The sequence below is a fragment of the Falco punctatus genome, assembly GCF_963210335.1.
Source record: "Falco punctatus genome assembly, chromosome: 18".
Taxonomy (NCBI): Eukaryota; Metazoa; Chordata; class Aves; order Falconiformes; family Falconidae; genus Falco; species Falco punctatus.
In genome coordinates, this window is record NC_137598.1 from 262,285 (window position 1) to 288,859 (window position 26,575).

At 67.1% G+C, this 26,575-nt stretch overlaps 6 protein-coding genes across 21 annotated transcripts; 4 read left to right on the top strand and 2 right to left on the bottom strand.

The window, feature by feature from the left end:
* Window positions 1-13: 13 nt before the first annotated feature.
* On the top strand, window positions 14-5,396 carry USP21 (ubiquitin specific peptidase 21). Of its 7 annotated transcripts, none has more exons than XM_080368447.1 (14): window positions 58-293; window positions 1,111-1,181; window positions 1,268-2,078; window positions 3,025-3,084; window positions 3,338-3,461; window positions 3,559-3,670; window positions 3,758-3,895; window positions 3,974-4,038; window positions 4,135-4,238; window positions 4,314-4,400; window positions 4,481-4,559; window positions 4,714-4,821; window positions 4,900-5,010; window positions 5,113-5,390. In XM_080368447.1, the coding sequence occupies exons 3-14, from the start codon at window positions 1,293-1,295 to the stop codon at window positions 5,280-5,282; spliced, it is 1,944 nt and encodes a 647-aa protein (XP_080224573.1). In that variant the 5' UTR covers window positions 58-293; window positions 1,111-1,181; window positions 1,268-1,292; the 3' UTR covers window positions 5,283-5,390. The 7 variants fall into 7 exon arrangements, with proteins under 7 accessions (XP_080224569.1, XP_080224574.1, XP_080224568.1 ...); XM_080368446.1 differs by having other exon boundaries at window positions 1,111-1,195; window positions 5,113-5,389; XM_080368443.1 differs by lacking the exon at window positions 1,111-1,181 and having other exon boundaries at window positions 14-293; window positions 5,128-5,396.
* A 103-nt stretch (window positions 5,397-5,499) lies between these two features.
* On the top strand, window positions 5,500-8,567 carry PPOX (protoporphyrinogen oxidase). 2 transcript variants are annotated; one of them, XM_080368455.1, is made up of 12 exons: window positions 5,503-5,812; window positions 5,893-6,027; window positions 6,473-6,588; window positions 6,665-6,797; window positions 6,884-7,028; window positions 7,116-7,306; window positions 7,396-7,456; window positions 7,531-7,649; window positions 7,745-7,858; window positions 7,942-8,091; window positions 8,175-8,217; window positions 8,292-8,567. In XM_080368455.1, exons 1-12 carry the CDS (start codon window positions 5,726-5,728, stop codon window positions 8,426-8,428), a joined length of 1,431 nt encoding a protein of 476 aa, XP_080224581.1. In that variant the 5' UTR covers window positions 5,503-5,725; the 3' UTR covers window positions 8,429-8,567. The 2 variants fall into 2 exon arrangements, with proteins under 2 accessions (XP_080224580.1, XP_080224581.1); XM_080368454.1 differs by having other exon boundaries at window positions 5,500-5,812; window positions 8,175-8,567.
* On the bottom strand, window positions 8,476-11,073 carry B4GALT3 (beta-1,4-galactosyltransferase 3). Its single transcript, XM_080368456.1, has 6 exons — window positions 10,681-11,073; window positions 10,208-10,443; window positions 9,923-10,113; window positions 9,719-9,841; window positions 9,430-9,534; window positions 8,476-9,352 (listed from the first exon to the last, which is right to left on the bottom strand). The coding sequence occupies exons 1-6, from the start codon at window positions 10,934-10,936 to the stop codon at window positions 8,860-8,862; spliced, it is 1,404 nt and encodes a 467-aa protein (XP_080224582.1). The 5' UTR covers window positions 10,937-11,073; the 3' UTR covers window positions 8,476-8,859.
* Window positions 11,074-11,293: 220 nt separating this feature from the next.
* LOC308054957 (uncharacterized protein) lies at window positions 11,294-14,092 on the top strand. 8 transcript variants are annotated; one of them, XR_013924320.1, is made up of 7 exons: window positions 11,294-12,056; window positions 12,254-12,323; window positions 12,448-12,573; window positions 12,700-12,761; window positions 12,927-13,304; window positions 13,384-13,513; window positions 13,589-13,604. XR_013924320.1 is itself a non-coding variant. In XM_080368459.1 (7 exons), exons 1-7 carry the CDS (start codon window positions 11,395-11,397, stop codon window positions 13,600-13,602), a joined length of 1,179 nt encoding a protein of 392 aa, XP_080224585.1. In that variant the 5' UTR covers window positions 11,294-11,394; the 3' UTR covers window positions 13,603-13,741. The 8 variants fall into 8 exon arrangements, 6 of the variants coding, with proteins under 6 accessions (XP_080224585.1, XP_080224586.1, XP_080224587.1 ...); XM_080368459.1 differs by having other exon boundaries at window positions 12,927-13,041; window positions 13,589-13,741; XM_080368460.1 differs by lacking the exon at window positions 13,589-13,604 and having other exon boundaries at window positions 12,927-13,041; window positions 13,232-13,304; window positions 13,384-13,522.
* Window positions 14,093-14,254: 162 nt separating this feature from the next.
* On the bottom strand, window positions 14,255-18,155 carry ADAMTS4 (ADAM metallopeptidase with thrombospondin type 1 motif 4). 2 transcript variants are annotated; one of them, XM_080368450.1, is made up of 9 exons: window positions 17,848-18,155; window positions 16,858-17,181; window positions 16,536-16,668; window positions 16,269-16,439; window positions 15,892-16,178; window positions 15,626-15,812; window positions 15,335-15,510; window positions 15,088-15,263; window positions 14,255-14,999 (listed from the first exon to the last, which is right to left on the bottom strand). In XM_080368450.1, the coding sequence occupies exons 1-9, from the start codon at window positions 17,977-17,979 to the stop codon at window positions 14,588-14,590; spliced, it is 1,998 nt and encodes a 665-aa protein (XP_080224576.1). In that variant the 5' UTR covers window positions 17,980-18,155; the 3' UTR covers window positions 14,255-14,587. The 2 variants fall into 2 exon arrangements, with proteins under 2 accessions (XP_080224576.1, XP_080224575.1); XM_080368449.1 differs by having other exon boundaries at window positions 15,088-15,212; window positions 17,848-18,061.
* A 2,204-nt stretch (window positions 18,156-20,359) lies between these two features.
* On the top strand, window positions 20,360-26,242 carry NDUFS2 (NADH:ubiquinone oxidoreductase core subunit S2). Its single transcript, XM_080368251.1, has 14 exons — window positions 20,360-20,500; window positions 20,611-20,714; window positions 21,560-21,750; window positions 22,449-22,569; window positions 22,758-22,870; window positions 22,981-23,055; window positions 23,219-23,296; window positions 23,531-23,616; window positions 23,980-24,099; window positions 24,261-24,390; window positions 24,970-25,065; window positions 25,304-25,387; window positions 25,902-25,959; window positions 26,062-26,242. The coding sequence occupies exons 1-14, from the start codon at window positions 20,418-20,420 to the stop codon at window positions 26,097-26,099; spliced, it is 1,377 nt and encodes a 458-aa protein (XP_080224377.1). The 5' UTR covers window positions 20,360-20,417; the 3' UTR covers window positions 26,100-26,242.
* The last annotated feature ends 333 nt before the right edge of the window (window positions 26,243-26,575 follow it).

Genomic DNA, 26,575 nt, shown 5'->3' on the forward strand with positions numbered 1-26,575 from the left:
AGCGGGGGTACCCCCAGACCTCGGGGGTCCAGCCGCCCAGCGCGACCCTACAGTAACACTTCACCGGAACGCGCTGTTTTTTTAAGAAGACGGGGTGCGGCGGCTCCTTTAAGAGCGGCGGGGGACGCCGCGCGGTCTCCATAGCGACGCGGGGGCGCGGGGCGGGGGGCGTGGCGCTGCGGCGGCGCAGGCGCAGTGCGGCGCGCGATGCTGCCGGGGGCGGGGCGAAGGGCCGGAGGCGCAAAGATGGCGGCGGGTGCTGCGGGAGTTGTTGCCATGGCGGCCCGCGGGAGGTAACAGTGGCGGCGGGTGGTGGCCCCGCGGGGGTGGGGGGCAGCGGGGGGATGGGGGGGGGGGGGGGGCAGGCAGGGGAGGGGCTCTGCGGGGCTGGGGCGAGGGGCGGGGAGCAACGCCGAGAGGGGGGGGATCGCCCGCCCGCCGCCCCCCCGCCCCCCCCCTCCCCCCCCGCAGTGCCCCCCGGTACCGCGCAGGGGGTGGGACGCGGGGCTCTGCAGCGCGGTGCCCGGGATGGAGGGGAGGGCGAGCGGCAGGGGCCGGGCGGGGCAGGGGGCTTTCGCCACTGTCGCGGCTGGCCCCGCGGAGCCCTTCGCGCAGCCTGGGGGTTCCCGCCGTGCCGCAGCCCCCGCGGCCGCACCGCGGACCCTGCCGCCGGGTCCACCCGCTGGAGCCGGGCTGGCGGGTGCTCAGCGGCTCGGAGCTCCCCCGGGGGCCACTCCAGCCCTTCTCCGGGTGCAGCCGCCGCGGCCCAGCCCCTCCCCGGCGGGCGCCGGGAACCGGCGGGCCCTGCGCAGGGCCTGCGCCCCCCCCCCCCCCCAGCCCGCGACGGTGCCAGGTGCCCCTGCGGAGCAGGAGCCGGGGAGTGGCTGCCCGGCCGCTCCGAGCGGGATCTCGGCAGAACCCGGAGCAGGAAGGCAGGAGGGCCCCGATCCCGGTGGTGCCAGGCACCTCTGCGACTCACCCGCCAGCACAGCGCTTGCCTCCCGTCGGTGCCGCGGCAGCTGTATGAGGGGGGCTGTGGCGTCTCGCCGGGACCGTGTGCCACCCCCTGGTCCCGTCCGGTGACCTGGAGCATCTCTCCTTGTGCCGCAGGGCCCCTGCCGACGGGACTCTCCAGCCGGCCGCTGGCCACGGGGGGCTGTGAGCAGTGCTGGCGGGAGGAGGTGAGGCAAGAGAGGTGGGTGCATGCCCCGGTGCCCCTGCACACCGGCTTGATGCCGTGGGTATCAGCCCATCCCTCTCCCTGCAGGGCTCCCCTCTTGGCTGTCCCCACGATGCCCCAAGCCTCGGAGCACCGCGTCGGCCGGGCCAGGGACCATGCTGTCATCACCTCACAGCCCAAGGCTGCCACGAAGCTGCCCAGCGGGCACCGGGCCCTGAGCCAGGAGTGCCATGCTGCCGCCCTGGCCTCTGCCACCGCTGCCAACGGGCTCTCCCCGGCACCCAAGCTTCGCCTCCTGCCACCCCGGCCTGGCTCGCTGGACGACCGCGGCAAGAAGTTGGAGCTGGACCGGGGTCGGGCCTCAAAACGGGGGGAGGCTGTCCGCAGCTCGGCATGCCGGCGGGGGCCCATGAAGGCAGACCATGCGGTGCGTGTGCCTGGTTCTCCCCAGGCAGGTGCTGTGCTGGGCAGTGCCTCCTTCTCCCTGCCTGCTGGGGCCTCGCTGGCGGGGCGCGAAGCAGAACGCCGGCGAAGCAACCTGGCCCGCTCAAAATCCATCAGCATCGGGGACCTGAGCCAGGGTGGTGGTGGTGGTGGTGGCCGTGCTGAGGACGTGGCGGCAGTGCTGAGCCGGCTGGTGCTGAGGGACTGTAGCCATCAGCTGAGTGCTGGCTCGCTGGCACTCAAGAGGAGCTCCTCTCTCCGGAGGGTCAACGTCTCTTCAGGGCTGGATGGGAAGCCGGCCACCCCGCTGCTGTCTGTCCGGCCTGAGGGCTGCCCAAGGACTCGTACTGCCCCCGACCCTCCGTACGCCCACAGCCCCAACGTTCCAGCACCCGGCAGCCCCGCCCTGGGCAGAGTCCCGGCACCTGGCAGGACCGAGGAGAAGGCGGCAGCCGTAAGAGCCTCACGATTTGTCCCACCAGCAGGACATGCCCTGGCCCTCATGTTGCTCCTGGTTGCAGGGCAGCAGCTTCGCTTCTGTCGGGGTCGGTGATAGCACTGGGGTGGGATGGTGGTGCCAGTCTCACCTCTCCCTGCTCCATTCCTCCTGGGGGAACCCCAGCTGCAAAAGGGTGGAGTTGCCTTGGCTCCAGGGGTGCTGGCCAGTACAGTGCCTGTTTCCACATCCACCTTCGCCCCACGGAGTAGCTGGGCCCTGGCCTCCACTCGTCTTGAGCCACGTGTCAGGATTAGGTACCTTGAAATCCCGGGGCTGGGCCTGTGCTGGTGGGGGACGGTGACATGGCTTGGTCCCCAAGGCGCATTCCCCACCAGTGGCACAGGGCTGCCCCTTGGCCCTGCTGAGCCACCTTGCTCCCTGCACCGCTCTTCTGCACCTTGTCGGCATGGTGCAGAGCAGGCGGGTGCATTTGCCTCTGCTCCCAGTTCTCTGGATGCCCACTGTCCCCAAGGTGGCTCTCCTGCTAATTAATCCCCCCGAGATGAGCCTCCAGCAAGGCTCAGAATAGCTAGGGGAAATCGGATCAGCTAATGAGCTGTGGCTTAGGGAGGTGGAGGGGGCCCAGCAATGCTGGTGCCGCAGTCCGTCCTGGCACCCAGGCGGTGCCGGAGCCATGCCAGGGCTGCAGGGAGCCATGCTGGTGGAGCTGCCACGCAAGTTGCACCGCACCTTGCTCACCAAGCGGGAGCTGCAGGGCCATGGCACTGACATCTCCGAGTCGGTGATACACACAGCTGTCATGGGGCTGCTGCTCGTCCGTGGTGAGGTGAAGCCTCTGTGGCCGGGGGGGGGGCCGGCCAGCTGTAAGAAGCTGAGGGGCGGCTGGAGGTATCTGCTCCGTGGGGACAGGTCTCACTCCTGTCCCTTCGTGTCCCCACAGACCCACCACACCTTGCTGCTGGGCTCGGGCCACGTCGGCCTCAGGAACCTGGGCAACACGGTAAGCACCCGCGTCCCCCAAGCCCCCCTGTCCCACGGTCCTGGGGTGTGCAGGGGACCACGGGCTTGCAGCAGCTGTAGCGAAGCGGTTCCCTCCCACCAGGGCTGTTGTGTCCCTGGAGATCCCCCAGCCCCTCGGTGGTCCCTGTGGCACAGCAGAGCACATGCAGCAGTGCAGAGGATGGTGGGGGACATGCTGAGGCCCAGTGGCCCCCCTCCAAGGTGTTACTGCATCCCTGCTGCTCTCTCGGCAGTGCTTCATGAACGCCGTGCTGCAGTGCCTGAGCAGCACCAAGCCTCTGCGGGACTACTGCCTGCGCCGGGACTTCCAACAGGAGCAGCCTCCTGGCTCCCGTGCCCCCCAGGAGCTCACCGAAGGTGGGATGGGGACTTCTCACACCTACACCCACCCCCCGCCCCGTGTCTTATGCAAACCCTGCTGGTACTGACACCCCGTGCGTCCCCGTCCCCGCAGCCTTCGCTGATGTGATCGCTGCCCTCTGGCACCCTGACTCCTCTGAGGCTGTCAACCCTGGGCGTTTCAAGGCTGTCTTTCAGAAATACGTCCCCTCCTTCACCGGGTACAGGTGAGGCTTCACCCTCTGCCCTGGGGCACCCCTGGCAACTGGGGGGCTGGAGGCAGTGGTGGGCACGATGGCTCTTTCCCCCTGCAGTCAGCAGGATGCACAGGAGTTCCTCAAGTTCTTCATGGATCGGCTGCATGTGGAGATCAACCGCAAGGGTCGCAGAACCCCCAGCATCCTCTCAGACGCCCGGCGGACCCCCGCGTTGGAGGACCCTGAGATGTTGAGGTGAGGGGCAGAGGGGTCCCCAGGGGTCCTGGGTGGGTGGCCACAGTATGCAGCCCAACCCGCCACCTCTCCCTGCAGCGATGACGAACGCGCCAATCAGATGTGGAAGCGATACCTGGAGAGGGAGGACAGTAAGATTGTGGGTGAGCACCGCTGGGCAGGGGTGACACCTTCCCCAGACCCCCAAAACCCTCCAGGTTTCCCTCTCCGCCCAGCCTCACACCCCACCTCACCTGCAGACCTCTTTGTGGGGCAACTGAAGAGCTGCCTCAAGTGCCAGGCTTGCGGCTACCGCTCCACCACCTTTGAGGTCTTCTGCGATCTCTCCCTGCCCATCCCAAAGGTAGGGACAGGGCAGAGCCCCCCGGCCCCCCCAGCTGCTCCCTGGTCCCCGCCACCTGACTCTCTCCCTCTGCAGAAAAGCTTTGCTGGGGGGAAGGTCTCACTCCATGACTGCTTCAGCCTCTTCACCAAGGAGGAGGAGCTGGACTCGGAGAATGCCCCGGTAAGAGGCTGCAGCCGGTGGCTCGGCGCCCCTGGCTCGGCACCGCCAGCCCCCTCTCACTGGTGCCGTGCTGCCCACAGGTCTGCGACAAGTGCCGGCAGCGGACGCGGAGCACGAAGAAGCTGACCATCCAGCGCTTCCCCCGCATCTTGGTGCTTCGTATCCTTTACGGACCAGAGGGTGGGGAGCCTGGGACCCCCGGAGCTGCTGATGCTTGGCGGGGGGGGGGGGGGGGGGGGGGGGCGGGCATTGACCAGAGCGGGCTGCCGTCCTTCCAGCCACCTGGGGCCACATTTCCCTTGACGGTACCCAGACCTGAACCGGTTCTCCACCACCCGCTACTCCATCAAGAAGTGCTCCGTCTTCGTGGACTTCCCGCTGCAGCAGCTCAACCTGAGGGAGTTTGCCAGCGAGAAGGCAGGTGAGGTGTGGCGGGGGGCTGCGGTGGGGGGCGGCGGTGGGGGGGGCAGCGCTGAGCCCAGCCTCCTGCTGCAGGCAGCCCTGTCTACAGTCTCTACGCCCTCTGCAACCACTCGGGCAGTGTCCACTATGGCCACTACACCGCCTTCTGCCGGGACCCGGCTGGCTGGCGTGTCTACAATGACTCCCGGTAGGTGACCCCCACCACACCACCCCCACACCACCCCCTTGCCTGGGCCCTGTGCCCCCCTGCCCAGCTGGGGGTGGGCACAGGCTGAGGGTGCCGCCGCAGCGTCTCACCCATCAGTGAGAACCAGGTGCCGTCCAGCGAGGGCTACGTCCTCTTCTACGAGCTGGAGGAGCCCCCCGGCAGGAGGCCCTGAGCCCCCTCGGACCTCAAAGTGCGGGGCTGCCCCCTCCCTGGGACAGGGCTGCGGCCCCCGAGCCCCCGGGGTGGCATGAAGACAGAGGGCGGGGGCGGCTGCTGCCCCGGGCGTGGCTTTTGTGAATAAATTTATTAAAAAAAAAAAAGCTAAAAAGGTGAAGGTCGGAGGTGTGAAGGGTTGGCCCTGGCCAGGGCCCGGTGCTCTGCTGGGGGGGGGGGGGGGGCGGGAGGGGCGGGGCTGAAACAGGGGGCGGGACTATGGAGTAAGGGGCGGGGTAATACTTTTTGGGGCGGGGCTAGTGGCAGAAGGGGTGGGCTCACTGCTGGCCGTTCTGCGCCGCCCCTTGGCCCGGCCCGGCCGCCGTAGCAGGGCGGCGGGCGGGCCCCGCGCCTGTCCGTCAGGGAACAGCGTAGTGCCATTGGCGCGCTGTCGCGCTGTCCCCACCCTCTCCCTTATTATCGGGGAGAAGGGGCGAGGCCTGCCGTGCCGGGGGTCGGCTCGGCCCAGCTCAGCTCCCTCATGCCGCCCACAGTGGCCGTCGTGGGGGGCGGCATCAGCGGCCTGGCCGCCTGCTACCACTTGGCCCGCGGCGCCCGCCCGCCCAAGGTGAGCGCGGGGCCGGCGGTCCCCCGGGGGGGCCGGGACCCCGGCCGCGGTGTCCCCGTGGTGACCGTGGCGTCCCCCAGGTGCTGCTGCTAGAGGCCGGCGCCCGCCTAGGGGGGTGGCTGCAAAGCACCCGCACCGCCGACGGGGCCGTGTTCGAGCACGGGCCCCGGGGCATCCGCCCCGGGGGCGTGGTGGGCACCGACACCCTGCACATGGTAGGGGGAGCTGAGGGTTCCTGGCGCGTGGTTCGGGGTGCCAAGGGGGTTCCAGGGTGCTGGGGTCTGGTGGGGGGGGTGTTTGGGCGAGGTGCTGGAGTCAGGGGTCCCTGAGTGCCTCCTGGGGGCTGGAGTGTCCCTGGGTTGGTCTAGGGTGATGGAGTCTGGGGGTGGGGGGGCTTGGTGGCTCCTGGGGTCTGTGGGATTTCCCTGGGTGGTTGGGGGTGTCTGGGAGCACAAGGGCACGGGGTTCCCGGGGTGCAGTGGTCCAGGGGTGGCCCTGGTGTAGGGTGCTGGGGGACAGGCGTCCCTGGGTGCTGGGGTCTGTAGGTGGTCCCTGGGTGGGTGCAAGGGTCTGGGGGTTCCTGCCTGGGTGCTGGGGCCTGGCTGAGGCCACCCTGGGGCAGGTCCTGTGCCCTCTGCCGTGCCTGCCATGTCCCTGCAGGTCTCTGAGCTCGGCCTGGAGGGTGACGTCCTGCCTGTCCCTGGAGACCACCCGGCTTCTAGGAACCGATTCCTCTACACCGGCGGAGCCCTGCACAAACTGCCCTCAGGCCTGCAGTAGGTGCCTGCCCCAGTGCCACCCCGGTGCCACCTGTGTGTGGGCCACCCTCCCCTGAGCCCTCGGTGTCTACAGGGGCCTGCTGTGGCCGGTGCCCCCCTTCTCGCAGGCACTACTCTGGAGCGGGGTGCGGGACCTGCTGGCACCAGCCGGGACAGAGCCTGATGAGAGCGTGTACGCCTTTGTTCATCGCCGCTTCGGCCAGGAGGTGGGCGTCTGCACAGAGTGATAGCCTTATCGGGGCCTGGCAGGGGCCAGGCGGGGACCAGCCTCATCCTGCCATGTCCCCCACAGGTGGCCGACATTGCTGTGGACAGCCTGTGCCGGGGTGTGTTTGCTGGGGACTGCCGAGCACTGAGCATCCGCTCCTGTTTCCCCACGCTTTTCAAGGCCGAGCGGCACCGGCGATCTGTCCTGCTGGGGCTGGCGCTGGGCTCCAGTGAGCGCCGGACTTGGGGGACACAAGGTGGGGACACCCTGGTGCCACCTCTATGACACAAGGGGACACCAGCATTGTCATCTGCAGGGAAGGAGCGTGGGGCTGAGTCAAGGCTGAGCCAGCGGGCACGGGCCGAGCACTGGAGCCAGTGGTCACTGCGGGGCGGGATGGAGAGCCTGGCCGAGGCGCTGGCGGCCTTCCTGCGCCCACGTGGGGTTGAGCTGCACTGCCATGCACCCCTGCGCCGCCTGCGCTGGCACCCCAGTGGCCACTGGCAGGTAGGGCCCTGGTGTGGGTAGGGTGGCAGGACACTTGGGTCCCCTTCACAGTGCCTCCCCCTGGCACACTGCTTTCCTCACTCCCACAGCTCATCCTGGCAGACAGCACCGTGACAGCTGACCATGTGGTCAGTGCCCTCCCGGCCGCAGGTAGGTGTGCCCTGGGTTGCACCAGGGCAGGGAGGATGGTGGCATCCCCCCCGTGACGTCCCCTCTCCTCTCAGCCCTGGCCGAGGTGCTGCCAGCCGAGGCTGAGCCACTGGCGCAGGAGCTGCGGCGCATCCCAGCTGTGTCTGTGGCTGTGGTGAACCTGCAGTATGAGGGCATCACATTGCCTGTCACGGTAAGAGCAGCACCCACATGTGTGCCCCAACATGTACGGGTGACCCCAGCACCCATGGGTCACCCCATCCCACTCCCACTGCTGCTTCTGCCCAGGGCTTTGGGCACTTGGTACCCTCCTCCGAGGATGCCTCCCTCCTGGGTATCGTCTACGACTCAGTGGCCTTCCCCCAGCACAACGGCACAGGAGCCTCCTCGGTACGGCTGACGGTGAGTGGCTGGGGATGGATGTTGTGGGGGACAGGGATGATCCAGAGCCCGGGGGGGCTCATGATGCTGCTGGTGCCATGTAGGTGATGCTGGGAGGTGCCTGGTTCAGACAGAGCTTTGGGGATCCGGCGGCAGTGGCGCCAGCGCTGCTGCTGCAGCGGGCACAGGCAGCGGTGCGGGAGCAGCTGGGCCTGGAACCAGCCCCGACCCGCTCCATCGTTAAGGTGCACCAGGTGGGTGATGGCACTGGGGGGGCTGGTGTTGGGGTGGGCTCCAGGGGGTCCCACTGGGCTCACCAGCTGCTCTGCCCCCCCAGGCCTGCATTCCCCAGTACACACTGGGCCACTGGCAGCGCATAGGTAAGAGGAAGCTGGGGCACGGGGGGTCCCCTGGCCCCCACAGAGGCACCCACCACCCATCCCCATCCCTGCAGAGCGCATCAGCCGCTTCCTGGCAGAGCAGCAGCTGCCCCTCAGCCTCATCGGGGCCTCCTACACTGGCGTCTCGGTCAACGACTGCATTGCCAGTGCCAAAGCAGCTGTTGGGCGTCTGCTGGGGCAGCTGCACTGAGCCCCAGCATCCCTGGGTCCCCTCTGGCACCAGGCAGTCCCATGGCCATAGGACAAAGTGGTGGTTTTTTTTTATTGAAAAACCCTTATAAAGGTCCAGGGAGCAGCTCATAAATAGAATAAATAACCGTGTGCTGGCAGCACAGCCTGTGACCATCTTTGGGCACCCATGGCCCCCAGGGAGATGGGGCCAGGCAAGCCCCTGGTTCACCCCAGCTCTGCCTGCAACCCTTCCTGGGGGGTGCCCCCCAGCACCAGGCGCCGGCCCCATGGCCAGCAGCTCCCCATGTGGTTGGCACTAGGGCTCACTCCCCTGAGTCTCTCCAGCAAGGCCACAGCACGACCAGCCTGGCTGCAGCTCCTCCACCCTGTGCACCCTGGTGCTGGGTCACAGCAAGCAAGAGTCCATGTGGGGTCCACAGTAGCCAGCGGCTAGTGGGCACCCTGCAGCAGGCTCTGGTTGTGCCCATGGGCAGGCAGGGTCTCCTCCTGTGCCACAGCCATGCCTGCACTGCCCCCCAGGTGTGCATCACCCTCCCCAGCAGCCTCGGGGCTGTGCTGGGTGATCCCTGGTGCCGGTGGGGAGCTGGTGCCACCCTGGGTGCCATTACCTGCCAGTGGCTGCTGCAGGGTGGCTGTGGGCAGCTGGGGGGACAGGGATATCTCCTTGTCCCCCCACCCTGCAGCATCCCGGGGCAGCTTGCGCAGCATCTCTTCCCGGAAAAGGCTGGTGCTGCTGCGGTACCTCTGTCCCTCGTGGCCTGGTACTGGCCCCCTGCGGCCCCTCCCAGCACGAGGGTCCATCCCAATGTCCACTGTGAGGTTGGTGTAGAGCGGGTGGAGGTGCTTGGCCAGCAGTACATAGGTGAGGGAGTTCATCCCATCCTGTGTCCACATCCGCTGTGTGCGGATCAGCAGGTCGAACCTGAAAGGTACAAGGGAAGGGGAATGTCACAGCCAAGCTGCCCATGGGACCCCCACGCCCCCTGCCAGCCCCCTGACCTGTGGGGGTTCTCCTCGTTGCCTTTGTCACTCTTGTGCTTCACCATCTTGTAGTGGCCGATGGAGATGGGCGGGCGGGCAATCTTCATGCCAGCCAGGCGCACCCTGCAGACAAGCCACCATGTCACCCAAGGGTGCCAGGGCACAGGGACACTGCCTGTGTCCCTGCTGGTGGGGCAGCTTGTCCTGCACAGTGATGCCATCCCAGGGCCCAGCTAGTGGCCAGTGCCTCCCAGCAGGGGACAAACATGGGGAAGGGTAAGACTGGCAGATCCCTGCGCTGTCCTACCTGGTGGCGATGTCATCGTCCTCACCGCCCCAGCCCCAGTATTCGTTGGGGAAACCATTGATCTTCATGTACTGGTCAGGGGTGAGAGCTGAGACCCCCCCGAAGTACTGGGGGTACGGCAGGCTGCAAGAGAGGGGGCAGATACTGAGTCAGGGCCAGGGCCATCCCCTCGCTCCTGGCTCGCCCCCAGCTGTGATCACCCACCTGTACCCAAATTTATTCATGGCAATGGAGACATGTTTGGGGTTCCAGGGATCGCAGGTGTAGAGGTTATGGTCGTTCTCAGGGATGAGGTCGACATCATGGAGGAAAAGGCAGTCCCACTCCTCGTCCTTCAGCGCCTCCTTCACCCCCACGTTCAGCAGCTTGGCACGGTTGAAGGTGGAGTTGCCTGCCTGCGGGGAGAGGGGGCTGGCAGCTGTGACCCTCGGCACAAGCCCAGCACAGGCCCCAACACACGGTAAAGCCCCTGGCACCCACCGGACTCACCTGGTGCACGACGTAGATGCCGTACTGCAGCTGCTGGCGCTGCAGGAAGGGGTGCAGGTAGTAGAGGAGGTGGCCCAGGTGGGTCTCGCGGTTGCGGTGGGGGATGATGACGGCAGTGCGGGACCGGGGCTCACAGGTGGCAGGTTGGTACCGGCCGCCCTCCCGCACCGCCGGGTTCTTCATCTGGATCTGCTCCAGCGTGGGCACCCGGCTGAAGCTCACAGTCAGTGGCCCGACTGCACGGGGGAAGGCAGGAGGCTGGCGTGGGGCGGTGGGGGCGGCGCCCGCCGCAGGGGTGCGCGGGTCCCCGGGGCTGCTCGCCACCGCCCCAGCCCGGTCCAGCCGGTCGGTCCGGGCTGGGAGCCGCGGAGCCGGTTCCTTCCCCGGGGGCACTGCCGTTCCGTGCCCCGCCGCCCCCCCCCGGCGCGCCGCCCCCGGCCGCTGTGGCTGCCCCACGGCGGCGGGTGACTCACCGAGCAGAGGCGAGCGCTGGGGGCAGAAGGGCAGGGGCTGCGCGGGGTCGGGGCGGGCGGGCTGGCGCGGCAGCAGCCGGCTCAGGTTGGCGTACACGTCCTGGGTGCGCGAGTAGTCGAAGACGGGCCCGGCGGCGCGGCCGAAGAGGGAGGTGAGGTTGCGGAACCCGCCCAGGGAGAAGTAGGCGACGAAGGCGAACTGGCAACCGACGAGCAGCGCCAGGGTGCAGGGCCGCTCCAGCAGCCGCCGCAGCATGGCGGGGCCCGGCCCGGCGGGGGCCCGGATCGTCGCGGGCCCGGATCACCGCGGGCGGCTGGGGGCGCCGGGCCGCATCGCGGGCGCAGCGGGATCGGGGTCACGGTCGGGCCCGGTGCCCTGCCGGACCCTCCGGTACCTGCGGGCGGCGGGAGCACCTCAGCCCCGCCCGGCCGCCGCCGCCATCTTGGAACAGAGAGAGCGAGCGGGCGGGGCGTAAGGGGCGGAGCCTTGGACGTAGTGGGTGTTAAAGGGGCCGCTCGGGAGCGGGTGCCTGCCCCGCGCAGCGGCTGCAGCGGGTGGGGGCGGGGGCAGGGGCAGGGTCTCCCGGTCAGATCGGGCCGGGGCGGGGGCACCGGGGCTCCTGGGGCAGGCTGCGGGTGCCAAGGGGAGACGCGGTCGCAGGTGCCTGGAGGGGAGCGAGTGGGGGCCCGGCGGGGTGCCGAGGCGCTCAGAGGATGCTCAGGCGGGGGGCGGGGTCCCGGGTGGGAATACGGAGTGACGGGCGGCAGGACCCGGGGGAGCCCAACCCTCCGGAAGCGGGCGGGGCCTCAATACGGACACACCCCGCAAGGGGCGTGCCCAAGGCAAGCTCCGCCCGCGCTCCGTCGCCGCGGCAACTGCACACGCCGTCGGGCCCCCCTTCCCCCCCTTTTTTCCGCGTGTTGTCCCGCCCCTATTGCAACGTCACTGCGGGGTCGCGCTCCGATTGGGAGCAGCGCCGCGCCGCTGCGGGCGGGAGGCGCTGCGGGCGGGAGGCGCTGCGGGCGGGAGGCGCTGCGGGCGGGAGGCGCTGCGGCGCCCTCTGCCCGCTGCTCACCTACTTCGGTGCGGGCTACGCCGACTACGCCGTGCTGGCGCACGTCCTGCCGCAGACCGCCCTGCGCGGCAGGTGCCGCCGGGCCCCGGAGGAGCGGGCGGGGGGGGACCCGAGGGGTCTCCCGGGAGTGTGGAAGGTGTTGGGCCGGGGGAGGGTTCTCGTCCTGGTCGGGCCCCCGTGGTGCCGCCCTGACCCGCGCCCCCACCTCCCCGCGTCCTGGTGCCCCTTCCACGCTGCCGCCTTCAACCTCATCGTGCTTCTGCTGCTGGCCTGCCGCGCGCGCCGGCCTCGCCGACCCTGGTGAGCGCCCCCCCGCCACCGGGTGTCCCCTGCATCCCTGCGGACCCCAACTCCCCCCGGGGCCCGCTGTCCCCCGCGGCACCGGCCGACTGCCATGGCGGGGAGCGGGTGCCCAGCCCCTGCCCGGGGGCAGCTGGGCTGTGGCGGCCCGGTGAGGTGGGGTCTCACGTGTCACCCCCTGCCCCGTCCGTCCCCAGGTGTGGTTCCCCTCCCCAACACCGCCGTCGACTTCTCTGTTCTGCGCTAGTGGGGCGAAAGCCTGAGCAGGTGAGGCCAGGGCGCTGAGGGGGTGGCCAGGGGACCCGGTGGGGTGAGATGGGGGTGAGGGGCTGCGTTGTGACTGCTGGGAGCAGCCCTGGTAGCTGGTCCCTGCTGAGTGCCGTCCCAGCAGAGCCAGGAGGACTGGACAGTGTGCAGTTGCTGCGAGGCATACTGCCCGCCCCGTGCCCACCACTGCCACGTCTGCCACCACTGTGTGTGCCGCATGGACCACCACTGCCCCTGGTTGGCACCTCTGGTATGGCCCCACACTGCAAGTCCAAGGGGCTCTGCCATGGGTCATTTCAGTCCCTGGGCACTGGAGTGTGCTCTGAGATGGGACCAGGGACAGTAAGACCCCTGTCACCCACCTGTCCACCCATAGGATCAACAACTGCATCAGGGAGTTAAACCAGAAATACTTCATCCAGTTCCTCTTCTACACTGGTGAGTGGTCCCTGTTCCCCATGGGGCAGCCCCACTCCTGGGTCCGTGGCCAGGCTCTGGGGCTGCTGGGGTGCCCAGCCCCATGGCAATAGGCAGCTCCAGGGGATGCAGTGTGTGTAGGGGGGATGCTCACTATCTGCCAGCTCACTGCTTGTTCTGTGCCAGGGCTCGCCAGTCTCTATGCCACAGGGCTGGTGCTGGCTGCCTGGCTGGGACCGGCAGGCAGGAGTCCAGCAGGGATGGCGGCAGGAGGAGACATGGCAAGCAACCACGTCCGAACGTAAGTAGGGTTAGCACGGGGGTCCTGTCTCTCTCCTCTGTAGAGGAACTTGCGTTGAGAGGGGAGGGCCTGGGTGGTGGCACCGTGGTGGGACCCTGGGCCTGCCTTGGGAGCAGTGGGAACGGGCTCTGGGCTGCCCCACGTTGGCTCCAGCCAATGGTCTTACTCTCACCCGTGGCCACCCTCCCAGAGCTCACTGCATCGTCCTGCTGCTGGAGTCTCTCCTCTTTGGGGCTTTTGTCGCTGCTGTGTTTTATGACTAGGTTAGTGGGGCAGCGGCATGGGGCACTGGGGCAAGTGGGGGTTGGCAGCATGTTGACGGTGATGTCCCTGTCACCCCAGGTTATGTTGATCATCATGGATGAGACTCCCCTGGAGCAGATCTGTAACCAGGGACGGAAGGAGACAAACCAGGAGGAGCTGTGCCCCCCCAAACCCAAACTGGTGCTGCTGCAGGAGGTGTTCGGGCAAGGTGCGTGGGGCTGGGAAGGCCTGTTGGGCCAGGTATCCCAGCATGGCTCATGCTTCTCCCCTTCCCTCCGGCCAGGCTTTGTGCTCTGATGGCTCTTCCCCTGGAGCCGCAGCCCCCCGCTGGGCACAGACCTTGGGTAGAGCCCGCCGCCCATCCACTACGTCTGACCTCCCCGCACCCAGCACGTGGGAGGATGCTGGAAACATGCTGACAGTGGCTTCACACCGGGATCCAGAGCCATGATGGCGTTTCAGCACCTTGGTGCCTGGCAGTGAGCCCTCTGCCATCCCTCCGGGGGTGAATCTTGCCCCCAAAGCCTGGGCACCCACCTGGCAGCACTGATCCAGTGCAGCAGTGGGGTCCTGGGGCTCCCTGGCAGAGCGGATGCCTAGCCCCACCATCCCTGGGGTGCAGAGGTGTGGGATTTTCTACCCCAGGATGTCTTGGGGCAGGCTGACAGCATGGCAGGACGCTGCCTTACCCACGGCTCCAGCTGCTGCCTCAAGAGACAGGTACAGAGCTGCAGCTGCCCCGAGAGGCTGCATGCAGCAGCACCCAATAAAGTCCCATTCTGGGCAAGGCTGGTGGTCCCCTGTTCTTGGGGAGCGGGGGTGCTGCTAGTAGCACCCTGTGGGGGAAGGATGCTGGGAGCAGTAAGGGAGGGTTAATGCAGCCACAGCTGCTCCCGAGCGTTGTTGCTGTGCCTGGTACCGCTGCACTGATCACCACACGCCACGCCAGTCAGCTCCATAAATAGCTTTAAATAACAGCAATGCAATAAATCACAGCTGAGTGGCTGTGCCAGGGGGGACTGCAGCCAGGGCGGGGGCCCCTGGGGCCTGCCCAGGGGGCCACCCCACTCTGCCCATGCAAGGGCTGAGGTAGATGCGGTTACCTGCACCGGGGTTTGTCCCCCACGTGGCACAAGCCCCTGGAGCTGTGCTGAGGGGCTGCCCAATGCCGTTCCGTGGACAGTGTCCTGGCTGCCAATGGACAATAAATAACCAAATAAATAGGAACTGTGGTGCCGCTGGGATCGCTCCCTGGCCGAGCCACAGCCTCGATGGGCTTGTGTCACTGCTGCTTGTGCCGGTGGTTCCTGAGGATCTCCAGGATCTCGGCTTTCTGCTTCTCCCAGGCTGCTGATGGGCTTCTCTGCGCCCGGGGCAGAAAGAAGCTGTATTTCAATCTTGGTGGGCGCCGCTCATCCACCACCAGTGCCTGCAGCACCAGGGGCTCATGCAGCGGCCCCCGGCCTGCCAGCATCTCGGTGGCTGCCGTGGCCCCGCTGTAGCGCAGGGTCGCACCACCCGCCAGCACCACGTCAGTCGGGGAGGGCACAAGGACATAGCCACCGTTGAGGAGGGAGTTGCCAGCCAGCTGCCTCAGTGCCAGGAAGACATCCTCACCACCTTGCGCCGAGATCTGCCGGACCAGGAGGTGCGTGGCACCTGCCGGGATGGTCACCACGTCATTGTAGCCATAGCTGTGGGGCACAGCAAGGTTGGAGGGGAGATGATGGCAGCCGGCAGGTGGCATGCCCCCAGCCCCACCGCCACCGTTGGGGTGCTTACCGGGGTTTGGTGAAGGAGCCATAGACTTTGGTGCAGCTGGAGCCATCGCCACCGCACATCATGCATTTATCGAACTTCTTCTTGGAGCCAATGACGCGGTCGCAGCCAGCAGGGATGCAGCGGCCCTGCACACACACCCCTGTGCTCTCAGGGGAGCAGGGCGTCCCGTCGACCACCTGTGGCATGGCACAGCCTCAGCGCCTGCCGGCGGCACCCTGGGGTGCCTGGCAGACAGGGGAACACTCACCCTTGGCTGCAGCACATGGTAGTAGCCCAGGGTTTGGGACTGGCAGGTCAGCTTGCACTGGTCCCGCTCAGAGACGCCACTGTAGCGCGGCACCCAGTCCAGGGGGGCCGGGAGCCCCTTGACGAGGTCAGGGCGATGGTTGTAGGCGGCACATTGCTCTTCCCGGAAGGTGAGGGCTGCCGGCAGCAGTGTGGCACAGTCGGCACCGGCAGCAGCCCCCAGCCTGCCCCCATAACCTGCACCGGGGACCGGTGCAACCCCTGCTCCCCACCCCTGGCCAGCCCCACTCACGAGTGCTGCCGGGACACTCCTCCACGTTGCAGGACTGGAAGCGGGTGCGCTTCCCCTCACAGTACCGGCCACCGTGGCGAGGTGCCGGCGCGGTGCAGTTGCGGTGGGAGAGCTGGACACCACCACCGCAGGTCCGTGAACACCTGCCCCATGGCCCCCATGGCCCCCAACCACCATCCACAGGTGTCTGCAGCCAGAAAACAACAGGGAGTGTCAAACCTGAGCTGGTGGGTGAGTGCCCACCCTGCCGTCTCTCCAGGACTCACGGTGAGCTCCTGCAGGCGGCCAGTGCCAACGCAGAGCCCATCCATGCAGACCCTGCCCGGCGCGCACGGTGTGCCATCGGCCCAGGGGAAATGCTTCGTCTGGCAGACAGAGCGGCCACTGATGTGGCCGGTGCACCACAGCGAGGCGCAGGGCGGCTGCAGGTCACCGCAGTGCCGCGAGTGGGGCCCGAAGGTGAGCTGGCATTGCTGCAGCACTGGGTAGGTGCTGCCCGGCAGCGCTGAGGGCAGCTGCAGCCACTCCAGGGGCTTGTCCAGGAGGCAGTGACCTGCGGGGACATGGCACTGCTACACCAGGGGTCCCTGAGAGCACCGAGATGGGATGTGGCTGCACCAGGATCCCCTGTGCTGGGTCGTACCATGGCCATTGTCCAAGAAGTCAGTGATGAAGTGGGTGCTGCAGGGGGACCACACCTCACCGGGATCCAGCAAGGAGAGGACAGGGGCCATCATGTGGCGCGTGGCTCCAGAGCGGCTGTTCAGCTCCTGGCAGGGCTGGGAGGTGTCGTGCAGCATGTTGAAGATGTGGCCTGTGCCGAGGGACAGTGGTGTCAGCCCTGGAGGGGCTCATGGGTGGCAGTAGGTGTGCTCTGTGTGTCCCCCCCATGCTGGCCCCCGCTGCTCACCCAGCTCATGGGCGACTGTGAATGCAGACTGTAGCCCATCGTCTTCCACAACGGCACAGCTCCGCTCGGGGTCACAGATGGTGCCCACGTCAGCCATGCCCAGCGTGTCGCAGGTGGCTGCCCCGCACAGGTCCTGGGGGCAGGCAGAGCATGGGGAGGTGCTCCAGGGCACCCCAAGCCCAGCCAGCACCCAAACTCTCTGGGGTGGGCCCATCTGAGGGGCACCCAGGGACCCTGCCAGCTCACGACCACCCTGCAGGGACCCCAAAGAGCCCTGCAGTACCCCTGCAATAACCCCCCAGCTTTCACCCCCCCCACACACCTGCCGGGTGAAAAGGATGGCGGTGTCAAAGTGGAGGGGACTGTCCTCGTCGGGGACATTGAGCCCCCTCTGCCACTGGCAGAAGTTGCGGAGCATCTGGGCAGCGTTGGAGGTGGTGGGGGGCCCCGGGGGGCCCTGGCCCAGCACCACCAGCCGCGTCACCCGCAGCTCCACCGCGTTGCCCAGGCTGCCGTGCCGGAAGGACCGGGCAGCCGCCGCCAGCACCGCCAGCAGGTACCGGTGGAGCCCCGCGCCGTGGAACTGGGCCATCGACTCGTCCGCCACCACCAGCATCTCCACGTACCGCGGCACCGAGGCGAAGCGCTGTCGGGAAGAGGGGCGCTGGGGCAGGGCACCGGCGCCAGCCCGTGCCCCCCAGCACCGTGCCCGTGCCAGCCCGGCACACCCCGGTGTCTCCGGGCCCTGCACCAGCGTGTCCCAGTCCCCTCGGGGCGGGTCCCGGCCGTGCCTCTGGAGGCGGAGGGGAAGCCCGCCCCGGCCCGCCCCTGGCCCGGCCCATCTCGGCTCGAAGTATCCCAGAGCCCGCCCATCCCGGTCCCGGTCCGTCTTGGTCCGCTATGTCTCGGTCCATCCCAGTCCCAGCCCACCACTGTTCGGTGCGTCCCGGTCCATCCCATCCCAGTCAGTCCCGGTCCGTCCCGGTCCATCCCATCCCAGTCAGTCCCGGCCCGGCCCGGTCTGGTCCGTCCCGGTCCATCCCAGCCTATCCTGGTCCCAGTCCATCCCATCCCAGTCAGTCCCGGTCCACTCTGGTCCGGTGTGTCCCATCTCTGTCCATCCCAGCTTATCCCAGTCAGTACCGGTCCGGAGTGTCCCAGTCAGTCCCAGTCCACTCCAGTCCGGTGTGTTCCATCTCTCTCCATCCCATCCCATCCCGGTCAGTCCCCGCCCGGTGTGTCCCCGTCCATCCCATCCCATCCCGGTCAGTCCCGCTCCATCCCGGTCTGCCGTGTCCCGGCCCAGCCGTACCTTGGCTCTCCTCGGGGCCGGCCCCACGCGGGACCGTGCCCCGGCTTCGTCCGGTGCCGTTACGGGACAGGCGGGTCCACGCGCGGCACCGGCGGCGGCGGCTACCAGGAGCGCCAGGAGCGCGCGGCGCATGGCCCGGGCACCGCGACAGCGCCGCGACAACAGGTCCCCGCCGGCTCTGCCCCCGCCGCCTCCTTTTAACGGGTGAGAGAGGCGGCCCCGGGCGGGCGGAGCGCGGCAGGGAGCCCCGGCCCTCCCCCCCCCCCCCCCGTCGTTCCGGGAAGGCAGAGCAGGGTCCCCAGGGAGCTGGGCCGAGCCGGGGGATCGCCCTCACCGACACACCCTCGCTGGGATCCCCCTCACTGGGACCACCTGCACCAAGACGCCCTCACCTGCACAGGGACCCCCTCACCAGGACCCCATTGCTGGAGTCCCCTCGCTGGGACCCTCTCTCCAGAACTGCTGCAGGGCACCCCCAGGGCAGCAGGGGCCAGAGGCAGTGCAGGTGTCTGCTGGGGGCAGCCCTGGTGTGCCCAGGGTGGGCACGGGGCTGGGGGCACCCCAGGGTGCTCTCCCACCCTGCAGCGCCCACTGCCCCCTAGCACCCCACTGCTCTGTCCCCTTTATCCTTGCTGGTCCTTTTCATCCCTCTTTATCCTCCTCATCCCACCTTGTCCCCTCCATCCCTGCCCATCCCCTCCATCCTTTCCCATCCTGTCTCTTCCATCCTTCCTCATGCTCTTCATCCACTCCTGCCCCATCCATCCTCATCCTCTTCATTCATCCCTTTGCCCCCCATCCCTTCCTGTCCCCTCGTCCCAGCCTTCCGGTGCCAGCCCGTCTGTCCCCTCCCCATGTCCGCACTTCCCAGCAGGGCCACCCGTGTGTCACACCCGAGTCACCTCCTGGACCCCAGCCCAGCTGGGCAGGACATGGGCCACATCCTGCTTCCTCCCTTCTCAGAACGAGGGGGCAGGGCCCAGCTGCCCTCCCTGCCCCAGCACCCCTTAGCACTCCTGTCTGGGGGTCCCCTGGGTGCTGCCATAGGGTGCTGGTGCTGGTGCCGGTGCCATCCCCGCCACCCCAGGGAGAACAACAGGGTGACGCGGCCTGGCACAAAGGGAGCCGGTGGCACTCGGCGCTGCCGCACAAAGAGCCTCTGTGCTGGTGCCCCAGCAGTGCTGGGCTGCACCCACGGGACCTCGCCGGCACCACAGCCGGGCCTGGCTGGGGCGGCACCTGCCCAGCACCCACCCATGTGCGGGAACAGTGCCGCCATGGGAATGTGGAGCCCACCGAGAGCTCACCATGGCCTTGGCACCTGTGTGGCCAGCAGCCAGCACGTGCAGTATCCGCCAGGCTCCAGCATCCCCCGGAGCCAGCATCCCACGGGCTGCAGCATCTGCTGTCTCTGGCATCCAGCACAGCTGGCATCCCCAGGGTCTGACATCTGCTCTGGCCAACATCCGCCACCTTCAGCATCTGCCACATGCAGAATCCACCCTCTCTGTCATCTGACAGCTCCAGCATCCCCCCAACTCCAGTATCCCCAGCTCCAGCATCTCCCAGTTCCAGCAGCCCCTGCTCCAGCATCCCCCCAACTTCAGTATCCCCAGCTCCAGCATCCCCCACAGGCCTGCTGTCTGAGCCATGGGGCACCCCTGGGTGCTGGCAAGGGCTCAGCATCAGGGGCTCATCCTGGCCCAGCTCCCCTGCCCAAGGCTGGACCCAGCCCCAGCAGGGTGGCCCCATGCCAGGGGGGGCAGCCAGTGGGCAACATCTGGGCAGCATCGGCCTGCGCAGCCACCATGACTCACGCTGCGCTGTGTGACCTCAGGAACAGCCTTGACGTGGGTTTGGCTGCTGATGTCACTGGGGACAGTGATGCAGGAGAAGGCCACGGGAACCAGCATGACCCCACGGCTGTGGGGACATGGGGGGGGGCACAGGGGACATGGGGGGGCCTGGCACAGCGGGATGGTCCCCGTGTCCCCTGGCAGGGGGGCCAAGTCCAGATGCCAGAGTCTGGGAACTCCCCAACGGTGGGGGTAGGGGTGGGGTGTGTGTGTGTGCTTGGCGAGGGTGGATGCGGGACTATTTTGGTCACCCCCACCCAGCATCCTCATGGCAGCCCGGTACCTGTCCCCCCAGCACCCACACGGGGACACTGTGGGTGTCACAGAAGGCGGCAGGGGCCACCCCCAGCTGCAGCGGCCCCTGAGCAGGGAGGTCTGGGGACACACGCCCCCCCGCCATCACGCCAAGACACCTTGCTCCTCTTTCGCCCGCCACATGCTGCTCACCCCGTCCCCTCCGTCCACATGCCCATGCCCGCCGCAGCCCCCTCCGTCCCTTCCCACGAGGCCACCCCGTCCCGCAGCCAGCCTCTGCCCGACACAAAGATGGCGGCATCGCCCACGGCCGTTTCCCGTCGCCTTTAATAACAGCGCCGGTGCGGCCCGCAGCCAACGCGGCGGCGCGGCAGGGCTCCGCCTGCCCCCCGCATGCGCCCGGCCCCGCCCCCTGGCGGCCGCGCGGGGGGGCGGCGCACGCGCAGTGCCAAGGGCAAGATGGCGGCGCTGCGGGCGCTCGGGCGGCTGCGGGCACCTTCGGGTCTGCGGGCAGCGGCGCGGCTGGGGCTGGCCCCGGCCCGGTGAGAGCGGCGGGGGGCCGGGGGCGGCGGCGGCGGGAGGCCGCGGCTGGGGGCGGCAGGGCCGGTGTCCCCCCCCCCCCTCACGGCCTGTCCCCGTCCCCGTCCCGCAGGGCGCACCAGTGGCAGCCCGATGTGGAGTGGGCCCAGCAGTACGCCGGCGCCGTCATGTACCCCAGCAAGGAGACGGAGAAGTGGGTGCCGCCGCCCTGGAACGGTGAGGGGCCCTGGCGGGGGAGGCCGGGGCCCTTGGGCCCGGGGGAAAACCTGGGGAGAGAGGCCGAGGCCCCGGGTGGGCCCGGGGCAGCGAGCCGAGGCTCTGGGGGTGCTCTGAAGCCCTTCGGGCGGCCTGGAGGGGATCTGGAGGCTCTGGAAGGGTGTCAGGGGCTGCGGGTGAGCCCTGGAGGGGTGCTGGGGGCCATCGGGGGGCTCAGTGGGCTCCAGAGCCGGACCGGCGTTCCTCGGATGCCCTGTGGGTGCTCGGGTCTGCGTGGGCTGTGCTCAGGGCCCAGTGGGGCTCGCGTGGGGCTGGGGAGTGCCCTGCAAGGACTCAGCGGGGCTCAGGTCTGCCTTGTTCTGCGGCGTGTCCCGTGGGTGCCCAGGTTTCAAGGGATGTGGGTGTAGGGGGCGAGTCCGCTAGGAGCTTTAGCCCCACCCGTGCCCCCCTAAGCTGCTGCAAGGGGCTCCTGTGACAGGCTTTGAGCTTCTCCTTCCTTGGTTCTCCTTGCTGGTTCTGCAGAACTCCCCGTGCCTGGTCTCTGCTGCAGCCCCGGCTCCTCCCTGGCTTCTTGCGCTCCGGGGAGAGCGGTCAGCGCAGGCTGAGCCTCCCAGGAGGCCCTTGGACCTGGCCCAGGGGTCTTGCGTTGAGCTGAGACTGGAGCTGGCGGTCGGGACGCTGTGTTGCTGATGTCCGGCCAAGCGCTGAGCTTGGCTTGAACGTCTGTCCAGCATCCGCTCTGCGTGCCTGTGCTGCTGGGAAAGGCCGAGCACTCCTGGGGGCAGTGGTGCCTCTGGGGGTGGATGTTCCTCCCTGTCTGACTCTCCTCTTTGCTACCTGAGCAGACAGGGACCCTCTGGCTCACAAGAAAGTCTCAAGTTTGACCATAAACTTTGGGCCTCAGCACCCGGCTGCCCATGGGGTCCTGCGGCTGGTCATGGAGCTGAGCGGGGAGACGGTGAAGAAGTGTGACCCCCACATTGGCCTCCTGCACCGAGGCACTGAGAAGCTCATAGAGTACAAGACGTACCTCCAGGTAAGGTACAGTGGGGTCCCAACGCTTCCCCATCCCAGGGGCTGGTGTCTGTCTGGGGAGAGACAGGGGTGTTCTTTTGCGGTGAGAAAACTAGGAGCTGAGGGGTTGTTGGTGTCCATCTGTCTGCAGCTGTGTGATTGGGTGCATCAGCAGCTTCCTTGGTGCACTGGGAAGGGATTATTTGCCTGTTGGGTTTTGCAGCAGGGTTTGTAAACAAGCCCCACTGATTTATTATCCTGATTGGATTTTAATCTTTCTGTTGGCAGGAGAAATGGAGCTTGAAATAGCTCAGGACTGGTCGGGGGGGCACTGCCTTGGCTGGCTGCTGCAGCTCAGGACAGGGCCCACGCTCAGCTGTGTGGCAGTGACAGTTTTCAGCTGAGGATGCACAAGGGACTGGGGCCCTTGCAGTGTCTGTGAAAACTGGCAGAGGGATGTTTTCTGTCTTCCTTCATGCCTTATCCCAAGGCAGGGCTGTCCATGTGTCCGCTCCAGCCTGGAGCTGGAGCTTCTGGGCTGTGTTTACAGCTGCTGTCATGCTTGGTGCTCCCTGAACTGGGAGGACGCTGCGCCTGGTGGCTGCATCCCAGCACTCCCCAGCTGCGGTGAAGCTTCTGAGTGCTCTCCATCAGTCCTGGGTGTTTGCTACCCGGCTGCAGGTGCCAGCTGCCGCCACTCAGGGACATTTCTTTTGGCAGGCACTGCCCTACTTTGACCGTCTCGACTATGTCTCCATGATGTGCAACGAGCAGGCCTATTCCCTGGCCGTAGAGAAGCTGCTCAACATCCGCCCGCCCCTGCGGGCTCAGTGGATCCGAGGTGAGGGCGTACCTGCACGTCCCCACACTGTTTCTGTGAGGCTCCCATCCCGGAGGCAGGCAGTCCTGCCTGCCCTGCTGAGAGCTCATAGCTCTCAGCTTTCTAGGGGCTCAGCCCCTGTTTGCTCTCCCCAAGGAGGGGGCACAAGGCCCGAGGTGCTCAGCCACCTGTGCCCTCTCTGCCCCCAGTCCTTTTCGCAGAGATAACCCGGCTGCTCAACCACATCATGGCTGTGACCACACACGCACTGGATATTGGGGCCATGACCCCCTTTTTCTGGATGTTTGAGGAGAGGGAGAAGGTAAAGTGCAGCACAGCCACACCGGGGGATTGGCATAGGGGCAAATCTGTGGCTCGGTGCTGCCCGCGGGGCCATGCGCTGGAGCAGTGGGCTCTCCTCTGTCCTCACAGATGTTTGAGTTCTACGAGCGGGTCTCAGGGGCACGGATGCACGCCGCCTACATCCGCCCCGGTGGGGTGCACCAGGTAAGGGTGGCTGTGCTGTACCGTGGCTCCTGCAGAGCCCTTCCCATCTGGCGGGGATGTGCGAGGTGTCCCTGGATGGGTGACCACCCTTCCCCTGCCTCCCTGCCCGCGTCCCCAGTGCCGCTGGCTGTGCGTGGGCTGACGTCCCTCTCTTCCTGTGCAGGACTTGCCCCTGGGGCTGATGGATGACATTTATGAGTTTGTGAAGAATTTCTCCATGCGGATAGACGAGGTGGAGGAGGTGAGCAGGATGGGAGCCAGACTTCTGCTTGAAACCTGGGAGAGAGGGACAGTCCCCATTTCCCAGCACTCTGAGGGCTGGAGTCTTGCGTTGCCTATCCCCTGGGCACGGGCAGCACGGGGTTATTCCTCCTGTGGCAGTAGTGACAAGGTGACACAGGTCAGGAAAGAGGGTGTGCAGCTGGGGAGGGCAGCTGGTGCGAGGGACGGGTGACTAACACCTTGCTGCCTGCAGATGCTCACAAACAACCGCATCTGGAAGAACCGCACCATTGACATTGGGGTGATAACGGCAGAGGAGGCTCTCAACTATGGGTTCAGGTGGGTCCTGTGGCTCCCAGGGATGCCTGGCAGGGGGTGGATCAGCCTCCTGCCACTGCCCAGCTGTGTCTGAAGGTCTCAGCCCTGACTGCAGGAGTCCCCATGGCTGATTGGAGCTGCCTCGGGGCCTGATGGCGGCTCTCCGGTGACCACAGCTTGGCAAGAGCTGTGACACTGTGTCCTGCCTGGCTTTACTCGCCTGATGTCCCTGAGCCGCCATCCTGTGGCTGCTGCTCAGGGCTGTGGGGAGTGTGCGGGCGGGGGATATGTGGCTGCTTCTTTCCCCTGTGTCAGGGTCCATTTTGGGGTGTGGGGAGGGCCGGGAGCTGGCGTGGGGCTGCTCACCCACCTCCCTCCACCTAGTGGGGTGATGCTCCGGGGCTCGGGGATCCACTGGGATCTGCGCAAGACCCAGCCCTACGACGTCTATGACCAGGTGGAGTTCGACGTCCCCATCGGCTCCCGGGGCGACTGCTATGACAGGTGAACCACGTGCTGTCTCTGCCGGGGGCTGCGGGAGGCCTTGGCAGGGTCACACCTCCACTGTGGGGAGGTCACACCTCCACTGTGATGAGGCTGTGGCTTCCCCATGGGGCACCCACTATGCTGGGCATGGGGTCCTGAGCCGCGTGGGGGTCCCACAGGTACTTGTGCCGTGTGGAAGAGATGCGACAGTCCCTCCGTATCATCCTCCAGTGCCTCAACAAGATGCCTGAGGGGGAGATCAAAGTAGATGATGCCAAAGTCTCCCCTCCGAAGCGGGCAGAAATGAAGGTAAACATGCTGCCTTCCCCCACCGGGCCTCGCTGCTGGCTGCGCGTTGGTGCTGGCGAGCAGGAAACGCTGTTGGGCATGTCAGATGCTTCCGCTGAGGCTTTTGCTGATGTTATTTGCTGCTGCGTCTGTTCCCTGGCTCAGCTGGGGACTGCCTGGCCTGCTGTGTGCTGTCCCTGCCGGGTCTGGCAGCGTCTGGGCAGGCAGCACGGCTTTGTGCCGGGGGGGTTCGCTGCCTGCTGAAGCTGCGCCTGAGCTCTGCAGCAGCCTGGCCCCGTGCAGCAGAAGGGAATCTCCCTGCCCTGGCTCTTCCTTGCCCAGCCCAGCTTGGCCAAAAAGCCACTCTGGTGAGGGCAGGTGCTGGTAGAGCAGAAGCCGGCATGGAAGAGATCTGGCAGTGCCCTGCCTCGTCATTCCACATGCTTGTTATGGCCAGTGGCCATATGAACGTGGCCACCACCCTGGTTCCCACGCTTTGCTCTCTGTCACCAGCTGCCGAGGCGCAGGCAGAGACGGGCAGTGTTTCTTGCCTGCACAGGGCTGCTCGCCCTTGGTGACTGCGCCCTCCTCTCTCCACAGACGTCCATGGAGTCCCTGATCCATCACTTCAAGCTCTACACGGAGGGCTACCAGGTGCCCCCTGGAGCCACCTACACAGCCATTGAGGCCCCCAAGGTGCAACTTCTCATAGCGTTACGGGGACAGTGGGCTCTATTGTGGTGAAAGGTGTCCTGTGCCACTCTCTGGGGACGTTGTGCTGCTTGTGTCACTGACTGGGTGGGCTGTCCTGTCCCCAAGACTCTGCTCTTGTACCAGACTGATGTTTGAGGGCTGGACAGTGCGGCTGGGATGCAGAGCCTCAGCCCCCCAGCAGCGTCACCATGTCACCAACCCCATTCCTGTGTCCTTGCAGGGCGAATTTGGTGTCTATCTTGTCTCAGACGGCAGCAGCCGCCCCTACCGCTGCAAGATCAAGGCACCTGGATTCGCTCACCTGGTAGGAGAGGCTGGGGTGGCTGGTGGCATCGCCATGCTGGTACCTGCGGTGCGGGTGGGATTTGGGCTGGAGGGGACAAGTGCAGCCTGGGATGAGTGCTCTTTCCCGCTCTCCTTGGCTGGGCTTGCTCCGCCGCAGCCCCAGCGCATCTGCTGTGACCCCAGCTCGCCTCTCGTGCCTCTGCCGTTAGAGCTGGCTTCCTTTTTCTGCTGATAACTGACCGCTTCCCCCAGCTCCTCCCCAGCGGGTCACGCTGGCTGGGGCAGCACCCCCTCCCCTGTCTGCCCATCCACCACGGGCGAGGGGTGGTGGTGTGGGCCCCTCTGCCACCACAGCACCCGCTCTGGAAGCAGTGAGCCCCACCAGGCCCTGTGTGTTCACTATTGTTTCGCAAACCCGGGAAGCGGAGCTGTCCCTGCCTGCCTGGGCAGGCCTGGGGCCAGGGTGGGGGGTGCTTGGGGGGCTCTGGAGAGGGGGCTGTGGACTGATGGGGGTCCCTTGTGCTCTGCTTCAGGCGGGTCTGGATCGGATGTCGCAGGGCCACATGCTGGCAGATGTCGTGGCCATTATTGGTATGTTCCATCCTTGGACTGGGGGCTCCCATGGCTACTGGGGGGGCTTCTGCCCCATTGTGGGGGGCTGGTCATGCTATGACCCCTCTTTCCCTCCTGCAGGCACACAGGACATCGTCTTCGGGGAGGTGGATCGGTGAGGTGCCAGCCCCGCTGTGCCCATCTCCTGCTGTGTGTGCTGCTCTGGGCAGAAAGGTCCCCCTGCCCCCCCCCCCTCCCCGTGCCCCCTTCTTCATCTGAGTCAAATAAAGAATAAACTGGGTCCTTCCAGGCCAGTGCCCCATCTCTGCCTCTTCCCTTATCCAGCCAAAGCCTGGTGAAACCCTCCTCCCTTTCCCATGTGAGGCTTGTGGTCAAGAGCTTCCCCTTCCCGTGGTGGCAGCCCCCTGGTGCAGGACCCTCCATGGCCGGGAGGAGCCCGGGGGGACCCACAGAGTTTCACCTGCAGCAGCCCAGGTTTGGGTGCTGCTGATTCCTGCAGGCTTTCTCCGACAGCCTTCGTCCGCCCCGGGGCTGGTGGGTGCTCCTGCAGCCCCTGTGGCTGACCGCAGCAGGGAGGGAGCTGCGGTACCACCAGGGCCAGGGGGGGCTGGGCACAGGGACGGCGGGTGGCACG

Excerpts from the sequence above, each read along its gene's own strand:
- USP21 (XM_080368442.1), top strand. The coding sequence starts at position 208 with ATGCTGCCGGGGGCGGGGCGAAGGGCCGGAGGCGCAAAGATGGCGGCG. Across the intron at positions 3,896-3,973 it reads GAGGACCCTGAGATGTTGAG|CGATGACGAACGCGCCAATC; the intron begins GTGAGGGGCAGA and ends CTCTCCCTGCAG. Across the intron at positions 4,239-4,313 it reads TCTCCCTGCCCATCCCAAAG|AAAAGCTTTGCTGGGGGGAA; the intron begins GTAGGGACAGGG and ends CTCCCTCTGCAG.
- PPOX (XM_080368454.1), top strand. The coding sequence starts at position 5,726 with ATGCCGCCCACAGTGGCCGTCGTGGGGGGCGGCATCAGCGGCCTGGCC. Across the intron at positions 6,028-6,472 it reads GCACCGACACCCTGCACATG|GTCTCTGAGCTCGGCCTGGA; the intron begins GTAGGGGGAGCT and ends ATGTCCCTGCAG. Across the intron at positions 7,859-7,941 it reads CCTCCTCGGTACGGCTGACG|GTGATGCTGGGAGGTGCCTG; the intron begins GTGAGTGGCTGG and ends GGTGCCATGTAG.
- B4GALT3 (XM_080368456.1), bottom strand. The coding sequence starts at position 10,936 with ATGCTGCGGCGGCTGCTGGAGCGGCCCTGCACCCTGGCGCTGCTCGTC. Across the intron at positions 10,444-10,680 it reads CCAGCGCTCGCCTCTGCTCG|TCGGGCCACTGACTGTGAGC; the intron begins GTGAGTCACCCG and ends TCCCCCGTGCAG. Across the intron at positions 9,353-9,429 it reads AACGAGGAGAACCCCCACAG|GTTCGACCTGCTGATCCGCA; the intron begins GTCAGGGGGCTG and ends TGTACCTTTCAG.
- LOC308054957 (XM_080368457.1), top strand. The coding sequence starts at position 11,395 with ATGCTCAGGCGGGGGGCGGGGTCCCGGGTGGGAATACGGAGTGACGGG. Across the intron at positions 12,057-12,253 it reads CGCCGGCCTCGCCGACCCTG|GTGTGGTTCCCCTCCCCAAC; the intron begins GTGAGCGCCCCC and ends GTCCGTCCCCAG. Across the intron at positions 12,574-12,699 it reads GCCCCTGGTTGGCACCTCTG|GATCAACAACTGCATCAGGG; the intron begins GTATGGCCCCAC and ends GTCCACCCATAG.
- ADAMTS4 (XM_080368450.1), bottom strand. The coding sequence starts at position 17,979 with ATGCGCCGCGCGCTCCTGGCGCTCCTGGTAGCCGCCGCCGCCGGTGCC. Across the intron at positions 16,179-16,268 it reads CTTCTTGGACAATGGCCATG|GTCACTGCCTCCTGGACAAG; the intron begins GTACGACCCAGC and ends ATGTCCCCGCAG. Across the intron at positions 15,000-15,087 it reads GGCTCCTTCACCAAACCCCG|CTATGGCTACAATGACGTGG; the intron begins GTAAGCACCCCA and ends TGTGCCCCACAG.
- NDUFS2 (XM_080368251.1), top strand. The coding sequence starts at position 20,418 with ATGGCGGCGCTGCGGGCGCTCGGGCGGCTGCGGGCACCTTCGGGTCTG. Across the intron at positions 24,100-24,260 it reads CGGGGCGACTGCTATGACAG|GTACTTGTGCCGTGTGGAAG; the intron begins GTGAACCACGTG and ends GGGGTCCCACAG. Across the intron at positions 25,388-25,901 it reads CACCTGGATTCGCTCACCTG|GCGGGTCTGGATCGGATGTC; the intron begins GTAGGAGAGGCT and ends GCTCTGCTTCAG.